This window comes from Prionailurus viverrinus, chromosome B3 (assembly GCF_022837055.1).
Source record: "Prionailurus viverrinus isolate Anna chromosome B3, UM_Priviv_1.0, whole genome shotgun sequence".
In the NCBI taxonomy this organism is placed as follows: Eukaryota; Metazoa; Chordata; class Mammalia; order Carnivora; family Felidae; genus Prionailurus; species Prionailurus viverrinus.
In genome coordinates this window covers 102888228-102908128 of record NC_062566.1, presented here as the reverse complement: position 1 = coordinate 102908128, position 19901 = coordinate 102888228, and the positions used below count along the sequence as shown (strand labels likewise).

At 36.2% G+C, this 19901-nt stretch overlaps 1 protein-coding gene across 7 annotated transcripts in view; it reads left to right on the top strand.

The window, feature by feature from the left end:
• The first annotated feature begins 300 nt into the window (after positions 1–300).
• Positions 301–19901, top strand: part of CB3H14orf39 (chromosome B3 C14orf39 homolog) — a 52451-nt gene continuing 32850 nt past the window's right edge. For 2 of the 7 annotated variants that reach the window (XM_047864473.1, XM_047864468.1), the window contains exons 1-8: positions 301–427; positions 1206–1267; positions 1357–1413; positions 4068–4194; positions 8559–8648; positions 16955–17142; positions 17228–17270; positions 19237–19357. In XM_047864473.1, the coding sequence (XP_047720429.1) occupies positions 1219–1267; positions 1357–1413; positions 4068–4194; positions 8559–8648; positions 16955–17142; positions 17228–17270; positions 19237–19357 (675 nt within the window). In that variant the 5' untranslated portion in view covers positions 301–427; positions 1206–1218. Of the gene's footprint in view, positions 428–681; positions 777–939; positions 1005–1205; positions 1268–1356; positions 1414–4067; positions 4195–8558; positions 8649–16954; positions 17143–17227; positions 17271–19236; positions 19358–19901 lie in introns of those variants that run through there. The other 5 variants (XM_047864472.1, XM_047864474.1, XM_047864470.1 and 2 more) reach the window with 5 other exon arrangements.

Here is a 19901-nt window from a genome sequence, read left to right as displayed (position 1 = left end):
TTTTACTTTCACGTTACGATAATATCGATGTTCCTGCTGTTCTGCAAAATACTTTTTTAAACTGCTAGGTTACAAGAGGAATGAATAGTCTTCCTGACGTGTTCCCTGTTGTTTCAGGGCTTCTCTTGTAACTCCAGCACCACTCCTGGGGGTTTAGGGCGTTGGGTTCTCTCCTCGCCCCAGGGGAAGCGGTGATGGCCGCAGCACTGGTCTCGCGGGGAGTTTAATCTCGCTCTTCAGCGCGATCTGCGGCTCCCGTTCTCGGCTTCGCGGGGTCTCGCGGGGCTGGGTGGGGCCGAGGCGGGACTGCCGTCGGCTTTTCAGTGTCCGGGTACGCGTCGAGTACCCCGCGCTCGGGACCCAGAATAAAGTGTGGGACCCGGAGAAGGAAGGGCGTGGATGTTCGGGTCCCGGAGGGAACCTTGAGGTGGGCGGGAAAGGGAACTGTCTGTGGCGGTTATTCCCTGGGCGAGCGGCTCTGAGGGATTTGGGGGGCTGGCGGGCCCTGTCCCCAGAGTTCGACCAGAGGTCGCGTGGGGGTTTGATGGCGCGTGGGTTGGGGGGTTGGGGGTGGCCCCGGGTGAGGGGAGGCTCGCTGGCTGTGAGGGTGTTGGTCCCGAGCCAACCTCCCGCTTCAAAACGCGCGGGAAGAGTGGCTCCTTGAATCTGCGAGTTAGGAGTGAAGCGACGCCCCGCCTCAGGCGTATTTTGTAATGCGAATTGGCAGTCCTGTGAAAACCTCCGCTTTTTGGAGTCCTGGTGGTAAATTCCTAAGGGTAAAATTGCACTCTTCCTGGGTTTTACCTTGCTGTTGGTAAAGGACTTTGTTTAGGACTCTTGCTACGCGTAGTAGTACACACGCCAAGAAAGGACATATTCAGATACTAGTTATTTTCAAAGGCGTATCGTTTTGGGAAGTCTTGGTGTCTGTGGACTCCAGAAGATTCAATGACTTATTGCAATACCACATATAAACAATTATGAAGGCTCTCTCCGCCCCCCAGGTATTTCAGTCGTGCAGCGACATTCAGCAAGTATTAAGTGCCCAGTACTGGACTGAAGGTGTTCCTCCCCTTCCCAGTGCTTGCCCCCCACCCCATATTTTTCTGTAATAATGTCTGATTAGAAAGTTTGCTACCGAATGAATATATGCTGTTTTGCATATGACTTCAGAAATTCCTTATAAATATTTTTGTGTTTTTTAGTGTAGCATCCAAGATGAATGACAGCCTATTTGTCAGTTTGGACAGGCTTTTGCTAGAATTTGGTAGGTATAAAATGAAAATAAAGAAATGGGTAACTATTTGTATTATTATTTAACATTTAACAACGAAGTCACAAAATTATTTATTTTAGTTTTCCAGTATGAGCAAGATATAAGTACTAAAGAAGATATGATTCAACGGATTAACAGTAAGTCATTTGGCATGATAAAGGTATTTATTTTTAAAAATTTTTATGGCATATAAGATAATAATGCAGTTGCCAACTTACAGTTGGCATTATAACTTTTGTGCCAGTTCTATCTAGTGACTAATGCTATTTGCCTGAACTACAGATTCTCAATAATAAATTTCTGTATTCAGCATTTAATTATTCTGTGTTGAAGAATTTTGCTTTAAGCAGAAATAACCCCTTTGGCCCAGGTCATGATCTTGCACTTCATGAGTGTGAGCCCTGCTTGGGCCTCTGTGCTGACAGCTCAGAGCCTGGAGAATTCTGTGTCTCCCTCTCTCTCTGTCCCTCCCCCACTCAACACTCTTTCTCTCTCAAAAATAAAAATTAAGAAATAACCCCTTAATTCAGTGCAGTTAAAAATATGTTTTTTTTCTCAGACAACACCAGTTACTTCAAACATTTTATTGAAAAATTTTTGGTTTTATTTTTAAATTTATGTTCTTTTTTGTAGTTTCAAGTTTGTATTTATTTTTAATCTATTTTATTTGAGAGAGAGAGAGTGTGAGTGCAAGTGGGGGAGAGCAGCAGAGGGAGAGAGAGAATTTTAAGCATGGGGAGCCTGATGCCAGGCTTCCTCCCCACTTTGGGCTCATGAGCTGAGCAGAAGTCCAGAGTTGGACGCATAACCTACTGAGCCACTCAGGTACCCCTCAGGTTTTTATTTAAATTCCAGTTAGTTAACATACAGTGTAGTATTAGTTTTAGGTGTAGGATTTAGTGATTCATCACTTAGATACAACACCCAGTGCTCATCACAAGTGCAGTCCTTAATACCCATCACTCATTTAACCCATCCCCCTGTCTCCTCCCCTCCAGCCACCCTCAGTTTATTCTCTATAGTTAAGAATCCGTCTTACGGTTTTTCCCCCCACTCTATTTTCCCTGTGTTCGTTTTGTGTCTTAGATTCCACATATGAGTGAAATCCCATGGTATTTGTCTTTCTCTGACTCACTTATTTTGTTCAGCATAATACTGTCTGGCTCCATCCATGTCATTGCAAATGGCAAGATTTCATTCTTTTTTGTGGCTGAATATTCCGTTATATATATATGCCACATATTCTTTATCCATTCATCAGTTGTTGGACATTTGGGGTCTTTCCAGAATTTGACTATTGTTGATAGTGCTACTATAAACATCGATGTGCATGAGCCCCTTTGAATCAATATTTTTGAATCCTTTGGGTAAATACCTAGTAGTGCAATTACTGGATTGTAGGGTAGTTCCATTTTTAACTTTTTGAGGAACCTCCATACTGTTTTCCAGAGTGGCTGTACCAGTTTGCATTCCCACCAACAGTGCATAAGGGTTCCCCTTTTTCCACCTCTTTGCCAACATCTGTTGTTTCCTGTGTTGTTAATTTCAGCCATTCTGACAGGTTTGAGGTGATAGCTCATTGTAGTTTTGATTTGTATTTCCCTGATGATGAGTGATGTTGAGCATCTTTTCATGTGTCTATTAGCCATCTGTATGTCTTCTTTGGAAAAATGTCTCTTCATGTCTTCTGTCCATTTTTTAACTGGATTATTTGTTTTTTGGGTATTGAGTGTTCTAAGTTCTTTATATATTTTGGATCCTTTGAGTGAATTTTTTTTTAAATTTTTTTTTTCAACGTTTATTTATTTTTGGGACAGAGAGAGACAGAGCGTGAACGGGGGAGGGGCAGAGAGAGAGGGAGACACAGAATCGGAAACAGGCTCCAGGCTCTGAGCCATCAGCCCAGAGCCTGATGAAGGGCTCGAACCCACGGACCGCGAGATCGTGACCTGGCTGAAGTCGGACGCTTAACCGACTGCGCCACCCAGGCGCCCCAAGAGTGAATTTTTAAAAATCTTTTTAGACATGACCAGAAGTCAGGGGTCAGGATTGATGCATGCCACATTTTCAGGAATAATTCTGAAAAATGATATTATGAGTGAAATGGCAAAGCAGGTTACATACATACAGTATTTTAAGATCCAACATAAAAGCTATTATAAAATAGAACCATTAATTTCTTGATTTCTGAAAAGGTAGAATTTGGTTACCTTTCTGTGACAAAAAAGAATACGGAGTATGAGTGCTAATAATTTATTTTAATGTTTAAGAAATTCTATTTTTATCTTGTATTTTTTCACTAGTAACAAAGAGGTGAGTTGAAGGTGTATTTAATAATTAATTGACACGGAATCAGTGAAGGGAAATTTAACATTTGTCCAAACTGAAACAAGTTAGTATCACATATGACTAAATGTTTACATGAACGCATACAATCATAAGACGCCACTGATTCTAGATATCACTTGATCTAGCCTTCTTATGTTAAGATGAGGAACAGGGTCTTTTTTTTTAAAGTTTTAATTTAAATTCCAGTTAGTTAACATACAGTGTCATATTAGTTTCAAGTGTACTTCAGTCCAAACACAAATCCTTTGCTTCTGGATCTATGAGCAAGCCTGGTTCTGGTTCTGTGCTTTTTAGTATAGGGCCCTTCCCATCTCAAACCTCTCTTCTCCATTCTCTAACTCCTCTCCTTTTAGCTAAGTTGCCATACCCCTTTTTCCTCTGTGTTTGTTAATTTTGAATTTATGACTTCTACCTTAAGAAAATAAAAATTTCTCCTTTTCAGAATGCTTTGAAGATATTAAAGAAAACAAGGCAGCTATTTGTAAGATACATGAAACTATAAATACGACAGATGAGGAAATTGGTCATTACTGTAAACATAGTGAGGAGATCAAAGACAACTGTAGTAAGTGAGTATTTGAAAGAAATGAACTTTCAGTAATTGTCACTGGATTCTTTATTTAAGGTTTCTGTTATTTATAATTTATAGTTTTTATACTTGGAGACACTGTTGCTTTAAAGTAGTATTTTGTATTAGCAAAATAATGAATCAGGTCTTAAATTGCTTTGCTACATGCTTCTGTAAAAAGGGCTCATAGGAGGATCAAAAGAAAAATAGAAGCACTGTAAGATCTAATTCAGATCCAAATAGTTTGCAGAATTTTGAATAATATAGGCCCAGTGTATAAAATTCCTATTGGATAAAGTTGAAACAATTTCCGTATTTGAATTTTTAAGATTTATTTTTATGTAGGAGAATCTAGCCTAAAATAAGTTGATTTTCAAAGTGAAAGTACTTACTATGTTAAGAATTCTTTCAACATGGCTTCAGGTTCTGGATCCTAATGGTTAAATTTACTATAAGACATAAACATTTTGAAGCAAAGGCTTACTAATAGAACTTTATTATATATTACAAAAATAAAATGTGTCAGGGTGTCTGGGTGGCTCAGTCGGTTAAGCATCCGACTTCAGCTCAAGTTATGATCTCGCAGTTCATGAATTCAGGCCCCGTGTTGGGCTCTCTGCTGACGGCTCAGAGCCTGGAGCCTGCTTCAGATTCAGTGTTTCCTCCTCTCTCTGTCCCTCCCATGCTTATGCTGTGTCTCTCTCGGTCTCTCAATAATAAATAAACGTTAACAAATTTTTTATAAATAAATAAAATGTGTCAATTTTCTGTACTTAATATAGACCATTGTCTTTGTATTAACTACTATATTTCAGAATCCTATTTGTTTAAAAATATATTGTTATTCAAAAAATTTTTAAATATTTTATTTTATTATTTCTTTTGAGGGCAGGGGAGGGGCAGAGGGAGAAGGACAGAGAGAATTGTAAGCAGGCTCCACACCCAATGCAGAGCCCAATGTGGGGCTTGATTCCATGATCATGAGATCATGACCTGGCTGAAATAAGGAGTCAGGTGCTTAATCAACTGAGCCACCCGTTATTCAGAATTTTAATAAATCTTTTTTATTTTTCCCCTTTATAAAAGCACATACCTAGTATAGAAATTCAAAAAGTATACAAATGTGTGGAATAAAAAGTTACTCTGTCTGCAGTTCCCACCTCAACCCTGTCCTCTTCCTTAAAGGAAATCATTTTTAATCATTCTGAGAATCTTTTCAGGCATTTTTCAATAAAAATTCAATATCATTATTACATAGACATATATATATATATATATATATATATATATATATATATATGTATGTCTACTTTTTCTTTTTATAATATGGGATCATACCATACTTATAGTTTTTAAATTTAACAGTATGTTATGTAAATTGTGCTATACATGTAATGATTATGTATAGATTTAATTCTTTAACAGCTCCACTAGGATTTTATAGTATTGATGTATCTTATATCATTTAACCATTCCCCTATTAATAGACATTTAGGTTTCCAGTTTTTCCCTAATATGAGCAACATGTACTGGTATCCTTCCATATTAATGGACCTGTTGCTATAGAACGAGCTTCTAGACATGCAGTTGTTAGATCTAAGAGTATGCACATTTAACTGTTTGATAGATAATGCTGAACTGCTCTCCAAAAAGATTATATGAATTCATACTTCCACCAACAGTGTATGAGAGTTCTTGCTTCCTCATACCCTTGCCAACACCGAAATTATGCTTAAATTTTTGTGTAAATTTTTTGGCAATCTGATCAACAACAAAAAACCATATATTATTGAACTTTTTCTTTTATTTTGATTTAAGTTTTATTGTAGGAAGTTTTACCAGTGGTTTCCTTCAACTAGATGCAGTGGGTGCTGGAAAAGTAGTTTCCCGTTAGAATCTGCTGTTCTAAGAACCAGTTGTAGAACCAGTACAAGATGTACTGTACTTCAGACAAGCTTAATCTCTCACTGGGTTCCAAGGACAGTTAGTAGAGATCTTAATATCATGATATACCTCTAATTCATGATTTCACCATACTGGTTAAGAGATTGAAATGTGGAATATGAATTCATGAAAGTACTAGAAGAAATGTAAGTGACTGTATAATCTTTGAGAGTAGAAGACCTTTCTAAGTGTGTCACCAAAAGTAGAAACTACAGAGGAGACAATGGATAAATGTGACTACACACAAATTAAAATGAAAAATGCCCCCAAATGGTATAAAAGGCAGAAGAATAAGGTTGGAAAAGTGTCAAGTAATGGTTATTTTTAAAAATGTAAAGTACTTGTGGAAACTAATAAGCAAAAGCCCTGTTAGAAAAATGGGCAAAGAAAATAAATAGGAATAGGTAAATACCAAAACGAAGAAATGTATGTTTAAGAAACATGTGAATAAATGGCCAATCTTACTAGTAATCTAAGACATCCAAATTCAAGCAATAATAAAATGCTACTTTTTGCCTTTAAGTTTTACAGAAATTTAAAGAAAGATAATATCCTGTGTTGGCCAGGGAATAAGAAAATCACTTACCTTGTACACTATAGTAATGTATGCTGGTATAAACCTTTTGGATGATATGTCAGTATTTTTTTAAAAAGCTTTAAAAATAAACATGACTTTTGTTGTACCTGGGTGGCTCAGTGGGTTAAGTGTCCAACTTCAGCTCAGGTCATGTTCTCTTGATTTGTGAGTTTAAGCCCTGCATCAGGCTCTGCATTGACCGTGCAGAGCCTGATTGGGATTCAGTCTCACCCCCTCTGTCTGTGTCCCTCCTCAACTCTCTCAAAATAAATAAATAAGCTTAAAAAAATTAAAAAATAAATAAACACGACTTTTGATTAAAAGTGTCCATTTCTGAGAATTTTTCGTAAGGAAATAATTAGGCATTCTCTCAAAAATGTAATGTATAACATGGTGTTTTATTTCAACCTTTTTTAATGATAGGAAAACATTGGAAGCAACTCTAGCGTACAACATTAGGTGATGGGTTAAATGGATTTTGGTATGTGCATATGAACAGTAGGCAGCCAATAAAATTATGAATGTATATTTATTGACATGGAAAGAGGTTAACTTTCTATTGACACGAAAAGATGTATATTGCAAACTGAATGAAGCAATAAAACAACATTCATAGTATGAACCCAGCTTAGTAATTGTATATATATATATATATATATATATATATAATTAGAAATAAACTGGGAATATGTACATCCATATGTACATGCTTACAGAGAATATCTTTTCAGTGAACATGTATTTCTTACAGAATTTTTAAAACACTCAGAATATGTGTATGTATAACCTTTGACCTTATAATTCTATTTTTGGGAATGTTTTCTAAGGAAATTGTTAGAAATTCAGACAAATATTTAAGTAAAAATTCTATTTACAATGGAAAAACTTAGATTAAGCAAAAATGGCCAACAATATGGGAATTGTTAGATAAAGTTATGGAATATGATGTATTTATTAAAACCTTTACAATGAATTCTAAGTGACAAGGAAAATGTGTATAATTTAAAAGGTGATAAAGGAGGATACACATATATATGAATATAATCTCAAAGATGTTAAATTATGTACTTACAAAATCTGGAAATAGTTTATTAAAACAGTAGTAGTAGATATTATTCTGTATTTGAGAATATGGATGATAGCTATTTCCTTATATACTTCTCTGTGCTTCCAGTGTGAACTTTTTGACTCTGAAAAAATATTAAAAGATTAGAAAAAAGAGCTGGAGGAAATAGTTGAACAACACTTAGAATGGAAGCTGTCATGGTATATGCAAATTTTAGATTTGTCACATTGATAACATTTTTCAAGTCTTAAAACAAAAAATGTGTAAGATAGCTATTCATTTTATTCTTACTATCTGATTTTATAATTCATTTTGGCCTACTTTCTTTCTAGTTCAGGAGGGTATAACAATCTGAGTTGCTAAGTTTCAAGGGAGAAAGAGCCTCTCTTTAGCCCTTATAATTCTTTGAATCCTTATTCCCAAAGAATTTCTTAGCCAAGATATGAGAAATAGAAGGAAAGCCTGATGTTGGAGTGTTGCAGAGTATATTCTAGAAATGCCATAGCAATACACAGTCTAACCACGTAACATTTGCTTCTACCTTAGTCATGGTTCCACAATGGGTTTTACATAAAAATTGATCAATGTTGATATTTGAGTGTATGTATGATTGTCTGAGTGGTGGTAGTGGTGGTGATGAGAGGTGGGAATATTTTCTTGTTATAAACTTGTTTTCTCCAGGAAGATATTCATTATCTTTAAATGGTTAAATTCATTTTTATTATCTCTTACAATTTGTCATTCTGAGATGCTAATTACAGTTTTTTTTTTTCTATAGCTGGAAGCCAACATGTGATGTTTTTCATAAACATGAAGACTATATGCAGGACCAATTTACTGTTTATCAAGAAACTAGTGAAAAAGACAAGTACATATATTAATTTAAGCTTATCAATTCTATAATATATTAATAGGATATGTGTAGCAAAGACGTTACTTGAAAAATGCAGAAACTTTGTATGTTGAGAGGTTTGTTGTTTTTTTTTTTTAAGTAAATCCAGTGCTTTGTACTCTTTCGGTACCATTGGAGGTCTACCTATTCGTTATAAAGCTCTACTGAATCCTTAGGTAGAAACAATTTGTCAGTAGCAATTGTTATAGCAGAGTGCTTCAGTTAATGGTCTTTATAACAATTGTTACAGGTAAACATCTGGGGGAATAGTTAGCTATAGAACTAGCTTATGAAAAATTTGGAGTATTGACTTTTGAAGGGAATTTTATTTATTTTTATTTTTTAGAAACTGTTTTCCATCAACCTTATTTCCATTTTGTTTGCCTCTGTAAAAGAGCAGCTTAAGACCACTCAGTGGTTGTCCCTATCCATTCAGTGGCCTGAGCAGTGGGAGCTGCAGATCAGTCTTCAGTGGGAGGCTAAGCACTCCAGTCTTCAGTAGGGAACTGCTGAATAGGCACAGAGGGCACCTGCATACCTTGAAGGGGATTTGATATGAGACTTCTCTTTTTCAGAAAGCTAATGTAGTGGGGTATTATATTCTGATGGAGAAACCCCAATATTTGTATGGGTTTATTTTATTATGTATAAAATAACCTGGTCTTGAGTACTAAATGTAATTAGTGAATATAATAAAACAAGTTGAAAGACTTTGAATATATTATATAGCATTATAATTTCACTTAATTTTTTTTCAAAGGTCAATTTTTTTTAAATATAATTTTTTGTCAAGTTAGCTAACATACATAATATACAGATTGCTCTTGGCTTTGGGAATAGATTCCCATGATTCATCATTTATATACAACACCCAGTACTCATCCCAAGTGCCTTCCTCAATGCCGGTCACCTATTTTCCCCTCCCCCCTGCCCTCCATCAATCTAATTCTTCATCAAAGACCAAGTTTAAAATATTCAAATTGATGGAATATTTTGCCTTCACAATTCCACTTCTTCATGTAACCTTCCTTGATTTTTAATCCAGTGCTAGTTATTTATTTATTTATTTATTTATTTATTTTTATTTTTAAAATATAATTTATTGTCAGATTGGCTAACCTACAGTGTGTCACTTAATTTTTATAAAATGTTTATTTTTGAGACAGAGCATGAGTGGGGGAGGGGCAAAGAGAGGGAACAGAGTATCCAAAGCAGGCTCTGCCCTGACAGCAGTGACCCTGATGTGGGGCTTGAACTCAGGAATCATGAGATCATGACCTAAGCTGAAGTCAGATACTCTGAGCCATCCAGGCACCCTAATTTCACTTAATTAAAAAAATTGAAATATTTTCATAAATATTTTTTTCATAAATACTGAAATATTTCATAAATATTTTCATCATTTTTTATATTTTATGTCCTCTTTTATACTTTATTTTGTTGTTGTTTTTTTTTACTTTTCTTCTGGATTTATTGATATATAATTGACATATAACATTGTTTAAGTTTGAGGTGTACAAACATGATGGCTTGATACATGTATGTATTTTAAAGTGTCTGCCACAGTAAGGCTAGGTAGGTAGCACATCTGTCACCTCATATAACTACTGGGGTTTTTTGTAGTAAGAACATTTAAGATTTACTCTCTTAGCAATTTTTAAGGATATAATACAGTATTGTTATATTTACCATGCTGTGTGTTAAATCCCCAGAACTTATTTACCTTACAACTGGAAGTTTGTATCCTTTGGGCAATATCTCCTGGCCCCTGGCAGCCATCATTCTATTCTGTTTTGATGATCTGGCTTTTTTTAGATTTTTCATATAATTAAGATCATATCATATTTGTTTTTCTCTTAATCACTTGGCATAATACTCTCAAGGTCCTTCCACGGTGTCATAAATGGCAGCAGTTATTTATTATGACTGAATAAAAAATTCCATAGCATATATATACCACATTTAAAAAAAATTTTTAAAGGGTTGGGATTTTTAATTTTTATTTTTAAACTCTCTGCTCAACATGGGGCTCCAGGGCTGAATTTTTTCCATTGAATGTATGTATATATATATATATATATATATATATATATATATATATATGTATATGTATATATATATACATATATATATGTGTGTATATATATATATATACACGTGTGCACGTGCACACACACATATACATACATACGTATATATTACTTCTTTATCCATTCATCTGTAGGTGGACACTTGGGTTGCTTACATATTTGGTTATTGTAAATAATTCAGCTATAAACATAGGGGTTCATATATAATTTTGAATTAGTATTTTTGGTTTTGGGGGCTAAATACCCAGTAGTGGAATTACTGGATCATATGGTATTTCTGTTTTCTATTACCAAGTGTGTGGACTGGTATGACTCCCAGTAGGTCCCTGGGAGGCCTCCTGGCTAGTCACTGGATAGATCTGTGGGTAGTCATGACTGGCCCTAAACTTTAGTAGCCAGAAGGGACTGGAACTGAGCCTTAGTGAGGTTTCAGTTTCCACAATCAAGATTGGGGTCTGTAGTCCTGGCTATGAAGGGACAGAAGGGCTTGTCTTCCACCAGGTCCCTGGGTGAGCTGGACCACTCCCTGACTGTAGCAGGAGGGGCTGGAGCCAAGTATAGGGCCCTTTTAGAATTTCTAGGGATACATATAGGAGTACCTATTTGGGGGGCTCCAGGGCTAGCAGGTCTGCTGGTGGCCTTTGGCTGTGAGAGACCTAGAACTAAGTATATGGCTCTTGAGGATCTCCTTGGGTGCAGACAGGAGTGTCTCCCACTGGGAACTAGGCCCTTAGTACTGCTGATAAACTGTAGTTGTGAGGGGGTTGGAACCAAGCATAAGGCTCATCAAGTATCAGGATCTTTAGGGGCACAGACAGGAGTGTCTCCTGCTGGATCCCTGTGCCAGCAGGACTCTTTGGTGACTGTGGCTGGGATGGGCTCGAGCCCAGTTAATGGGGCCCTTCCAGAATCTATAGTCTGAATGAGTGTGGCAAGCTTGCCTCCAGGGGCTCCCAGACTGCGACCATAGGGACTAGAGCTGGTTCATGGGCCACTGCAGGGTCCACAGCTGGGACCAGGGGATGTATGCTTATTTCCTGACACAGGCGTGGGCATGACTCCTGAGTCCTTTGGTGTATAGTGCTGGTAACAGACCCAAGGCCAAATGGGCTGTAGCTGAGGTCTCAGGAGTACAGAACTATTTCTGGGTCTGTAGTCAGGACCAGAGTGAGTTAACCACCAGGATGTGAGCCTGCCTTCTCAAAATAGCTCTTCTTAGTCTTGGACTACACCAGGGTTTCACAGTCTCCTACCTGGATCACAAAGCTCTCACAAATGCACTTTTGCCCATGGATATATGGTAATTATTATTTTTGAGGGGGCAATACACATGAGGGATGTTTTATTCTGTCCTCTTGCTGACATCACTCCAATTTTTATATTTTAATTAAAAACATACTAAATATAGACTGCAATACCCTTTATATTCAAAGATAGGTCTTAAGATAACAACTAAAGTAATAGATTTGGACTTCGTTGGCATTTGAAATCATGGAAATAGGTAAGATTGTCCATGGAAATGAATAGAGCAAAAAGGAAAGAAAGCTAGAGTATACAGTCATCCAAGGAATAGGTAAAGGGTGAAATTAGTGAAAGAGACTGTTACTTTGTCATTTTTAGACCCTGCTTCAATCTAAAAAGGATTTGAGATAATTTGTATAATGCCATAGTGTTAAAAGAAAACTGAATATAAAAATTAAGGCTATAGGAATATAAGGATAATGTAAGAAGATGAAGCATTTGATTAGAATAGAAATTCATATTACATGGCCTTGTACATTTGTTAAATATAGATACAGATTAGGTTCTGGAATTCCTAGTAGTCAGGCATTGTGGAAATGTGATCATTTTGGGATTCAGAGTATTCATTTATTTTTTTTTAATTTTTTTTTCAACGTTTATTTATTTTTGGGACAGAGAGAGACAGAGCATGAACGGGCGAGGGGCAGAGAGAGAGGGAGACACAGAATCGGAAACAGGCTCCAGGCTCTGAGCCATCAGCCCAGAGCCTGACACGGGGCTCGAACTCACAGACCACGAGATCGTGACCTGGCTGAAGTCGGACGCTTAACCGACTGTGCCACCCAGGCGCCCCCAGAGTATTCATTTAAAAAACAGTTCAATTGTTAAGGATAAGCAGAAGTTTTTCCTGGTAATGAGATTTGAGAGAAATTTCTCGCCTGAGTTCTCATTAAAGGATAATTATACAGTGTGGTAGTATCTTCAGTGACCTCCCCAAAATAAACAAAATATATATTACTTCTTAGAACATCTCTCAATGCAAGTCATGGCTATAAAACATTATTAAAAATGCTTCTTTGAGAGGCTAGAACAAAGCAGTTCAAAAGTGTACCTAGCTGATAGTGTTTGTTGTGGATGACTTCTCTTAGGTAGCCAGAGTAGTCACTTTAATAGTGGAAACAAGTATTTCTTTCTTAAACCAACCACATAAGTTGATTGAATTGATGACTCAATACCAGATGCTTATAAAAGGAAATGACTCCATTTGTTGGTATCATGGATGCTGAAGGAAATAGAGGAACCAGCTTCTTGTTTCTCCTAATCTTCCATTCTAGACATTCATTAAGACTAGTATTGTCAGCAGATGAGATAGTCAGGGCTGTTCTTGAATCATGATTTTACTATGCTGGTCTCTGCTAAAGTCCCTGTATGGAGTATATAAGAACAGTGGGCATGAATATACAACATGAATAGGGTAAATGTGGAATGCTAATTTCATCTGAAACTGGCCACTCCAATTCAGTTTTCTATAGGTATTTCCCTCTTCCCTGGGCCATTTTCCCAAGAAGTGAGGGATTAGGGGTGCCTAGGTGGCTCAGCCTAGGTGACCTTCAGCTCAGGTCATGATCTTGCAGTTTGTGAGTTCGAGCCCCGCATTGGGCTCTGTGCTGACAGCTCAGAGCTTGGAGCCTGCTTCGGATTCTGTGTCTCCCTCTCTCTCTGCCCCTCCTCCACTCGCACTCTGTCTCTGTCTCTCAAAAACAAATTTTTTTAAAAAGAAGTGAGGGATTAATTAGCAAATAGGCATTTAGAGGAATAGGAGTTTTGGGGCTCAACTGCTTTATCTTGCTAAAGGGGACAGAGTTTAGTGTATATATATATATATTTTTTTTAATTTAATTTATTTTGATAGAGAACAAGTGGGGGAGGGGTAGAAAGAGAGGGGGACAGAGGATCTGAAGTGGGCTCCGTGCTGACAGCAGAGAGCCTGACATGGTGCTCAAACTCACAAACTGTGAGATCATGACCTGAGCCAAAGTCAGATGCTTAACCGACTGAGCTACCCAGGTGCCCCCAGAGTTTATTTAGTATATTAAAAAATTAAAACATGAGGAGATTCAGATCTGCTGATCAGTACAATGCTGTTATCCTTACTTTTTTTTCTCAGTATACAAGCATTTATGAATACTGTTCTTTTCTCATCTGTTAAGATGAGATAATCATAGTATCTTTAAATAAATTTCCCCCATATATAATGTTTTGATTTAGAAAATTTACAAAATTTTGAGGAACATAAGGACTATATATTTTTAGAAAATTTTCAATGCATGTTCTTTCTTGAAACTTAAGAATTGGGCAGAAAGAATCTAAAGAATATATTTCCTATGATAAACCTGGATTGAACATTTTCATTGTTGTAGATTAGGATTAGCAAACTTTTTTTTTAAATTTTTTTTTTAAGTTTATTTTTGAGACAGAGAGAGACAGAGCATGAACGGGGAAGGGTCAGAGAGAGAGGGAGACACAGAATCGGAAGCAGGCTCCAGGTTCCGAGCCATCAGCCCAGAGCCCAATGCAGGGCTCGAACTCACGGACCGCGAGATCGTGACCTGAGCTGAAGTCGGACACTCAACCGACTGAGCCACCCAGGCGCCCCAGCAAACTTTTTTTTTTTTTATAAAGAGCCAGATAGTAAATATTTTAGGCTTTGTGGGTTATACTAAGTCTCTGTTGATACTCAACCTTACTGTTGTGATGCAAGAACAACTTTAGACAATACAAAATGAATGGCTGTGTTCTAATAAAACTTTATTTATGGACATTACAGCTTGAATTTCATATAATTTTAATGTGGCATGAAATACTATTATTTTGTTTTTCAGTAATTTTAAAATTCAGAAGTTATTCTTAGCTCACAGGCCATACAAAAACAAGTGACAGGTTAGATTTGGCCCATAGGTCATAGTAACTGACCCCTATTGTAGATCAAGCAAAAGTCAAATGAGAAGAGTTAATATCGTTTTGCAAGAATTAACTGTCCCACTTAAGACTTGTGTCTACATAGATGACCGATCCACCTCTACCTGATTTAGACTGGAGGAGCTCCTCCAAACAGTGCTGAAATTTCCTTCATAAAACAGATATGGAGTATATAAGAATGATTGTGAACCTAGAGTTCTAACACATAAAACATGACTTCCTTTATAATGTTAGCTTAGAGAGTTGAGGATTTAGAACACATAGTTTTAGAGGTAGATGGACTGGGGACAATAACAACTGAAAACTCAGGGAGGATAGAGATCAGGAAGTCATCAGAAGAACCAGGTTCTCATTGTAGTTTTGATTTGCATTTCCCTGATGATGAGTGTTGTTGAGCACTTTTTCCTGTGTCTGTTGGCCATCTGTTTATCTTCTTTGAAAAAATGTTTATTCATGTCTTCTGCCAATTTTTAATTGGATCATTCATTTTGGGGTGTTGAGTTTTATAAGTTCTTTATATATTTTAGATACTAACCCTTTATCAGATATGTCATTTGTAAATATCATCTGCCATTCTATAAATTGCCTTTTAGTTTTATTGATTGTTTCCTTCACTGAAGAAGGTTTTAATTTTGATGAAGTCTTGGGGCATCTGGGTGGCTCAGTCGGTTGGGCGTCCGACTTCGTCTCAGGTCATGATCTCACAGTTCGTGGGTTTGAGCCCCATGTCGGGCTCTGTGCTGACAGCTCAGAGCCTGGAGCCTGTTTCAGATTCTGTGTTTCCCTCTCTCTCTGCCCCTCCCCTGTTCACGCTCTGTCTCTGTCTCAAGAATAAATAAACATTAAAAAAAAATTTTAACTTTGATGAAGTCTCAAATATCTTTTGATGAAATCCCAAATACCAACAACATAAGAAACAACAGGTATTGGCAAGGATGTGGAGAAAGGGAAACGCTCCTGCACTGGTTGGTGGAAATGCAAACTGGTGCAGCTACTCTGGAAAACGGTATGGAGGGTCCTCATAAAGTTAAAAATAGAACTGTCTTATGAGCCAGCAGTTGTACTACTAGGTATTTACCAAGAGAATACAAAAACACTAATTTGAAGGGATACATGCACCCCAATGTTTATAGCAAACATTACCTACAATAGCCAAATTATGGAAACAGCCCAAGTGTTCACTGACTGATGAATGGATAAAGAAGATGTGGTACACACACACACACACACACACACAGTGGAACATTAGGCATAAAAATGAATGAATTCTTGCCATTTGCAATGACATGGATGAAACTAGAGAGTATCATGCTAAGCAAAGTAAGTCAGAGAAAAGCAAATGCCATATGATTTCACTCCTATGTGGAATTTAAGAAACAAAACAAATGACCATAGGGAGAAAAAAGAGGCAAATAAGAAACAGACTCTTAACTGTAGAGAACAAACTAATGTTTACCAGAGGAGAGGTGGGTGGGGGATGGGTTAAATAGGTGATGGAGATTAAGGAGTGCACTTGTGATGAGCACCAGGTGTTGTATGTAAGTGTTGAATCACTAAATTGTACACCTGAAACTAATATTAGACTGTATGTTAACTAACTAGAATTTAAATAAAAACTAAAAAAAAAAAAAAGGTTCTGCACTGTCCTAGGATGAGAAAAAAAAGAGATCACTGAGTTGGATAGTTAGATCATTGGTGACCTTGTGAAGGGTAGTTTCTTTGGAATGGTGAGAGTAAAAGTTAAATGGAAGAGGATTAAGGAATGAATAACTCAGGTAGTGGGAAAGTAAAGACTTGAAAAGTGTGATGGAGTTAAGGAAAGTTTGAAGGGCAGACAGTATTGAGGGAAACGGATAAGTAGGTATTTGACTTGCCATTTATACTTAGTTTAGTAGACTTTAACAAGTGATACTTAGAAAGTTTCTAGATATACTGTTTTTATATTGACATCATTTTTTAAAATTTTAACAGAAAAATGTATCATGATTATGTATGTCAGTATAAAGATGTTTTGAAGCAATATCAACTAAAATACTCAGAAACACCTCTTTCACATGTATATTATGAGAAGAAAAAAGAACATGAAGAAATTCAAAATAGAGTGTTGGCATGTACTGAACAACTAAAAATGAATGAAGCTATCTTTATGGAACTTCTAGGTATTAATATTTTTTATATATTGTTTAATAATTGTATCTTTGTAATGAATAATGAATTAGACTAAAATATGATTTTGTTTTTCAGTACCTGCTCCTTTTCCATCACTTACTAAATGGACATTACATATGTATCCACAAAAGTACTTCTACCTAGAATTTTTGTAGATAAGTGTTTTTTTCTGTATTTTGTCCTTGTGATTCCTTGGTAAGTATCACATGGATTTGGAGTTTTTTTCTTGTTTAATTAAAAAAATAGATAAGTTACTTTACAGGTCAGCTGGGGTTAGTTTTCATATTTATATACATGTGATCAGAAGCAAGCAGTTTTTTTTTTCAACGTTTATTTATTTTTGGGACAGAGAGAGACAGAGCATGAACAGGGGAGGGGCAGAGAGAGAGGGAGACACAGAATGGGAAACAGGCTCCAGGCTCTGAGCCATCAGCCCAGAGCCTGACGCGGGGCTCGAACTCACGGACCGCGAGATCGTGACCTGGCTGAAGTCGGACGCCTAACCGACTGTGCCACCCAGGCGCCCCAGAAGCAAGCAGTTTTAATGAGAATAAAGTGATGACTGCTTTAAGTGGTGTATCTTAGCAACCAAACCAATGAAGAAGTCTTCTTGCTCTGTCTTACCAAAGAAAGAATTCCAATTAAATCAGTTGGTTATTACTTGTTAGAATGGAAGGTGGTAATCACAATTATTTACTCATTTATAGAAATTCATTGGGGACTACCTTGTGCTAGGCAATCCTCAAGAAGATACAGAGCTTTCTTGCAGGGAGCTCACAGTTTAGTAAGGGAGACAGACATGTAAACAAATAATTCTAATACAGTGGCATTGTATTAGATGATTAAGTAATTCTTAATTGGTCTAAGTCTCATCTGTTTGTCAAGGTGATCTTCCCTGATGATGAACTTAGAACTTTAATCCTCTTCCAACCTCTGCAATCCTTCATATGCTTTCCTATTAGATTATAACTCCACTGTTTGTACTAAGTCTTCTTTATCCCTGCATTCTACCTTGCTTCATTCTGCTTCATCCTAAATCATCTTTTAACTCCTTTGCTGCTTGCTGTCTTCATGTTTAGGTTTTAGCTTATAAACAACTGTAAACAGCATAGTTGTTCATTTGCTGCCTGTGTTGTAACTTCTCAATGGGAAGAGGCAGAGGTTCATTGATGCATGAGCTATAGTGGGGATTAGGGGGTTGGATGTAGGAAGGGATGAGTTACAAGATTATATGAGAAACAAGAACAGGTGATGAAGGTAGGGAGAATTGAAGATTAGATTTAAATGTCTATATTTAAAATTTAATTGATACTTTTCATAACAATATAGCATAAATAATATTCATGTGAAATTTTATGTTCCAGCATATAAATTATATATTTTAGGGCAGAGTAGGAGATATTCCATCTTAAACAGATTTTCTCTGGAGTTCTTGTTCACTATCACTATTTTATTTTTAAATTCCCCTAAATGGATTATAGAGTAACTTAGGAAGTTGTAGTGATTAATAACTGTGCAGGATGTCTGTTAACAGCTGAGAAATTCTCTACTTGAAATTGGTGTAACTTCAGTTCAAGCAGAAAGTCCAGATGGAAGATCTTGCTGTTTTCTGAGTCCTGCAGGCTGCACTGATGAACCTTACAGAACAAGAAAAGGGAAATTGATTGGGTAGATTTTTAAATATTGATTTTGGAACAAATAAATAATGGAAACACAAGAAGTTAAATTTGGACCTGAATTGATTACATATTTTTAGTTATACCAAATAACTTGATGAACTTAGGTAAAAAAACAAAAGCAAAAAAACCCCATGTGAAATATTTAAGTGAAAAAAAATTCTAACATATTTTAGGTGAAATGTTTTTAAATTCATTATATAATATAGGTAAGCAACAAGTTATCTTTGTCAGTTTGCCAAATGTTCATGTTAGCATTACCTGTTTTCAGGCACTGTTATTAATATTGCTTACTGCTTATATGGAACATTTTATAAATAATGTGACATAATGTTAACTATTTCTGATATGGTACATATGTTATAAATGTCAATTTTACTTGCATAACATCGTTCCTTAATATAAAAGGGTTAATGTGAGATGTAAAACACAAAATATTCTTAAACATGCCAGAAGTTTTTCCAAAAGTTCGTCTGAATTGAAGAAAGAAGTAGATGAAGTGGAAATAGAAATTAATTATTTAAACCAGGTATATATTTTGTAATATATTTCTAATATATTTAAGGTATATGTATAATGGTATATTTAGTCTTAGAAGAGCTATTTCCAAAAAGCCTAAATATGGAGAATGGCTTATGATAATTTATTTGCCTCAGATTATGTTTGGATCCAAAAATATGTTTTAGGTAGTAAGTATATTTAATTTTAAGTTTTAGGGAATGGTTTACTTTTCTTTGGCAGCTGAGAAAAGATGAGTAAAGAGCAAGATGTAGCTTAATAACAGGAATTTAAAGGCACTCACTACAACAGTGTTGTCAGCAAAGAAAACAAGACAATAAATGGTTTTAAGAACTTAATCTTGAAAATTTATGACTATAATCTTTATAGAGCTAGGCTAGAACTAGTTTAGACTTAAAGATTGATGGTGCATAATTTCTTGAAAACATTTTTAATGTCATCTATTGAAATGGCTTTCATCGACTGAGAACCCATCAAAGTTACTTCCAGATTCTGAGAAAAAAATAGAATAGCTAATTTTCTGAATTTTTTGAAAATTGTGTTAAAGAAGATAC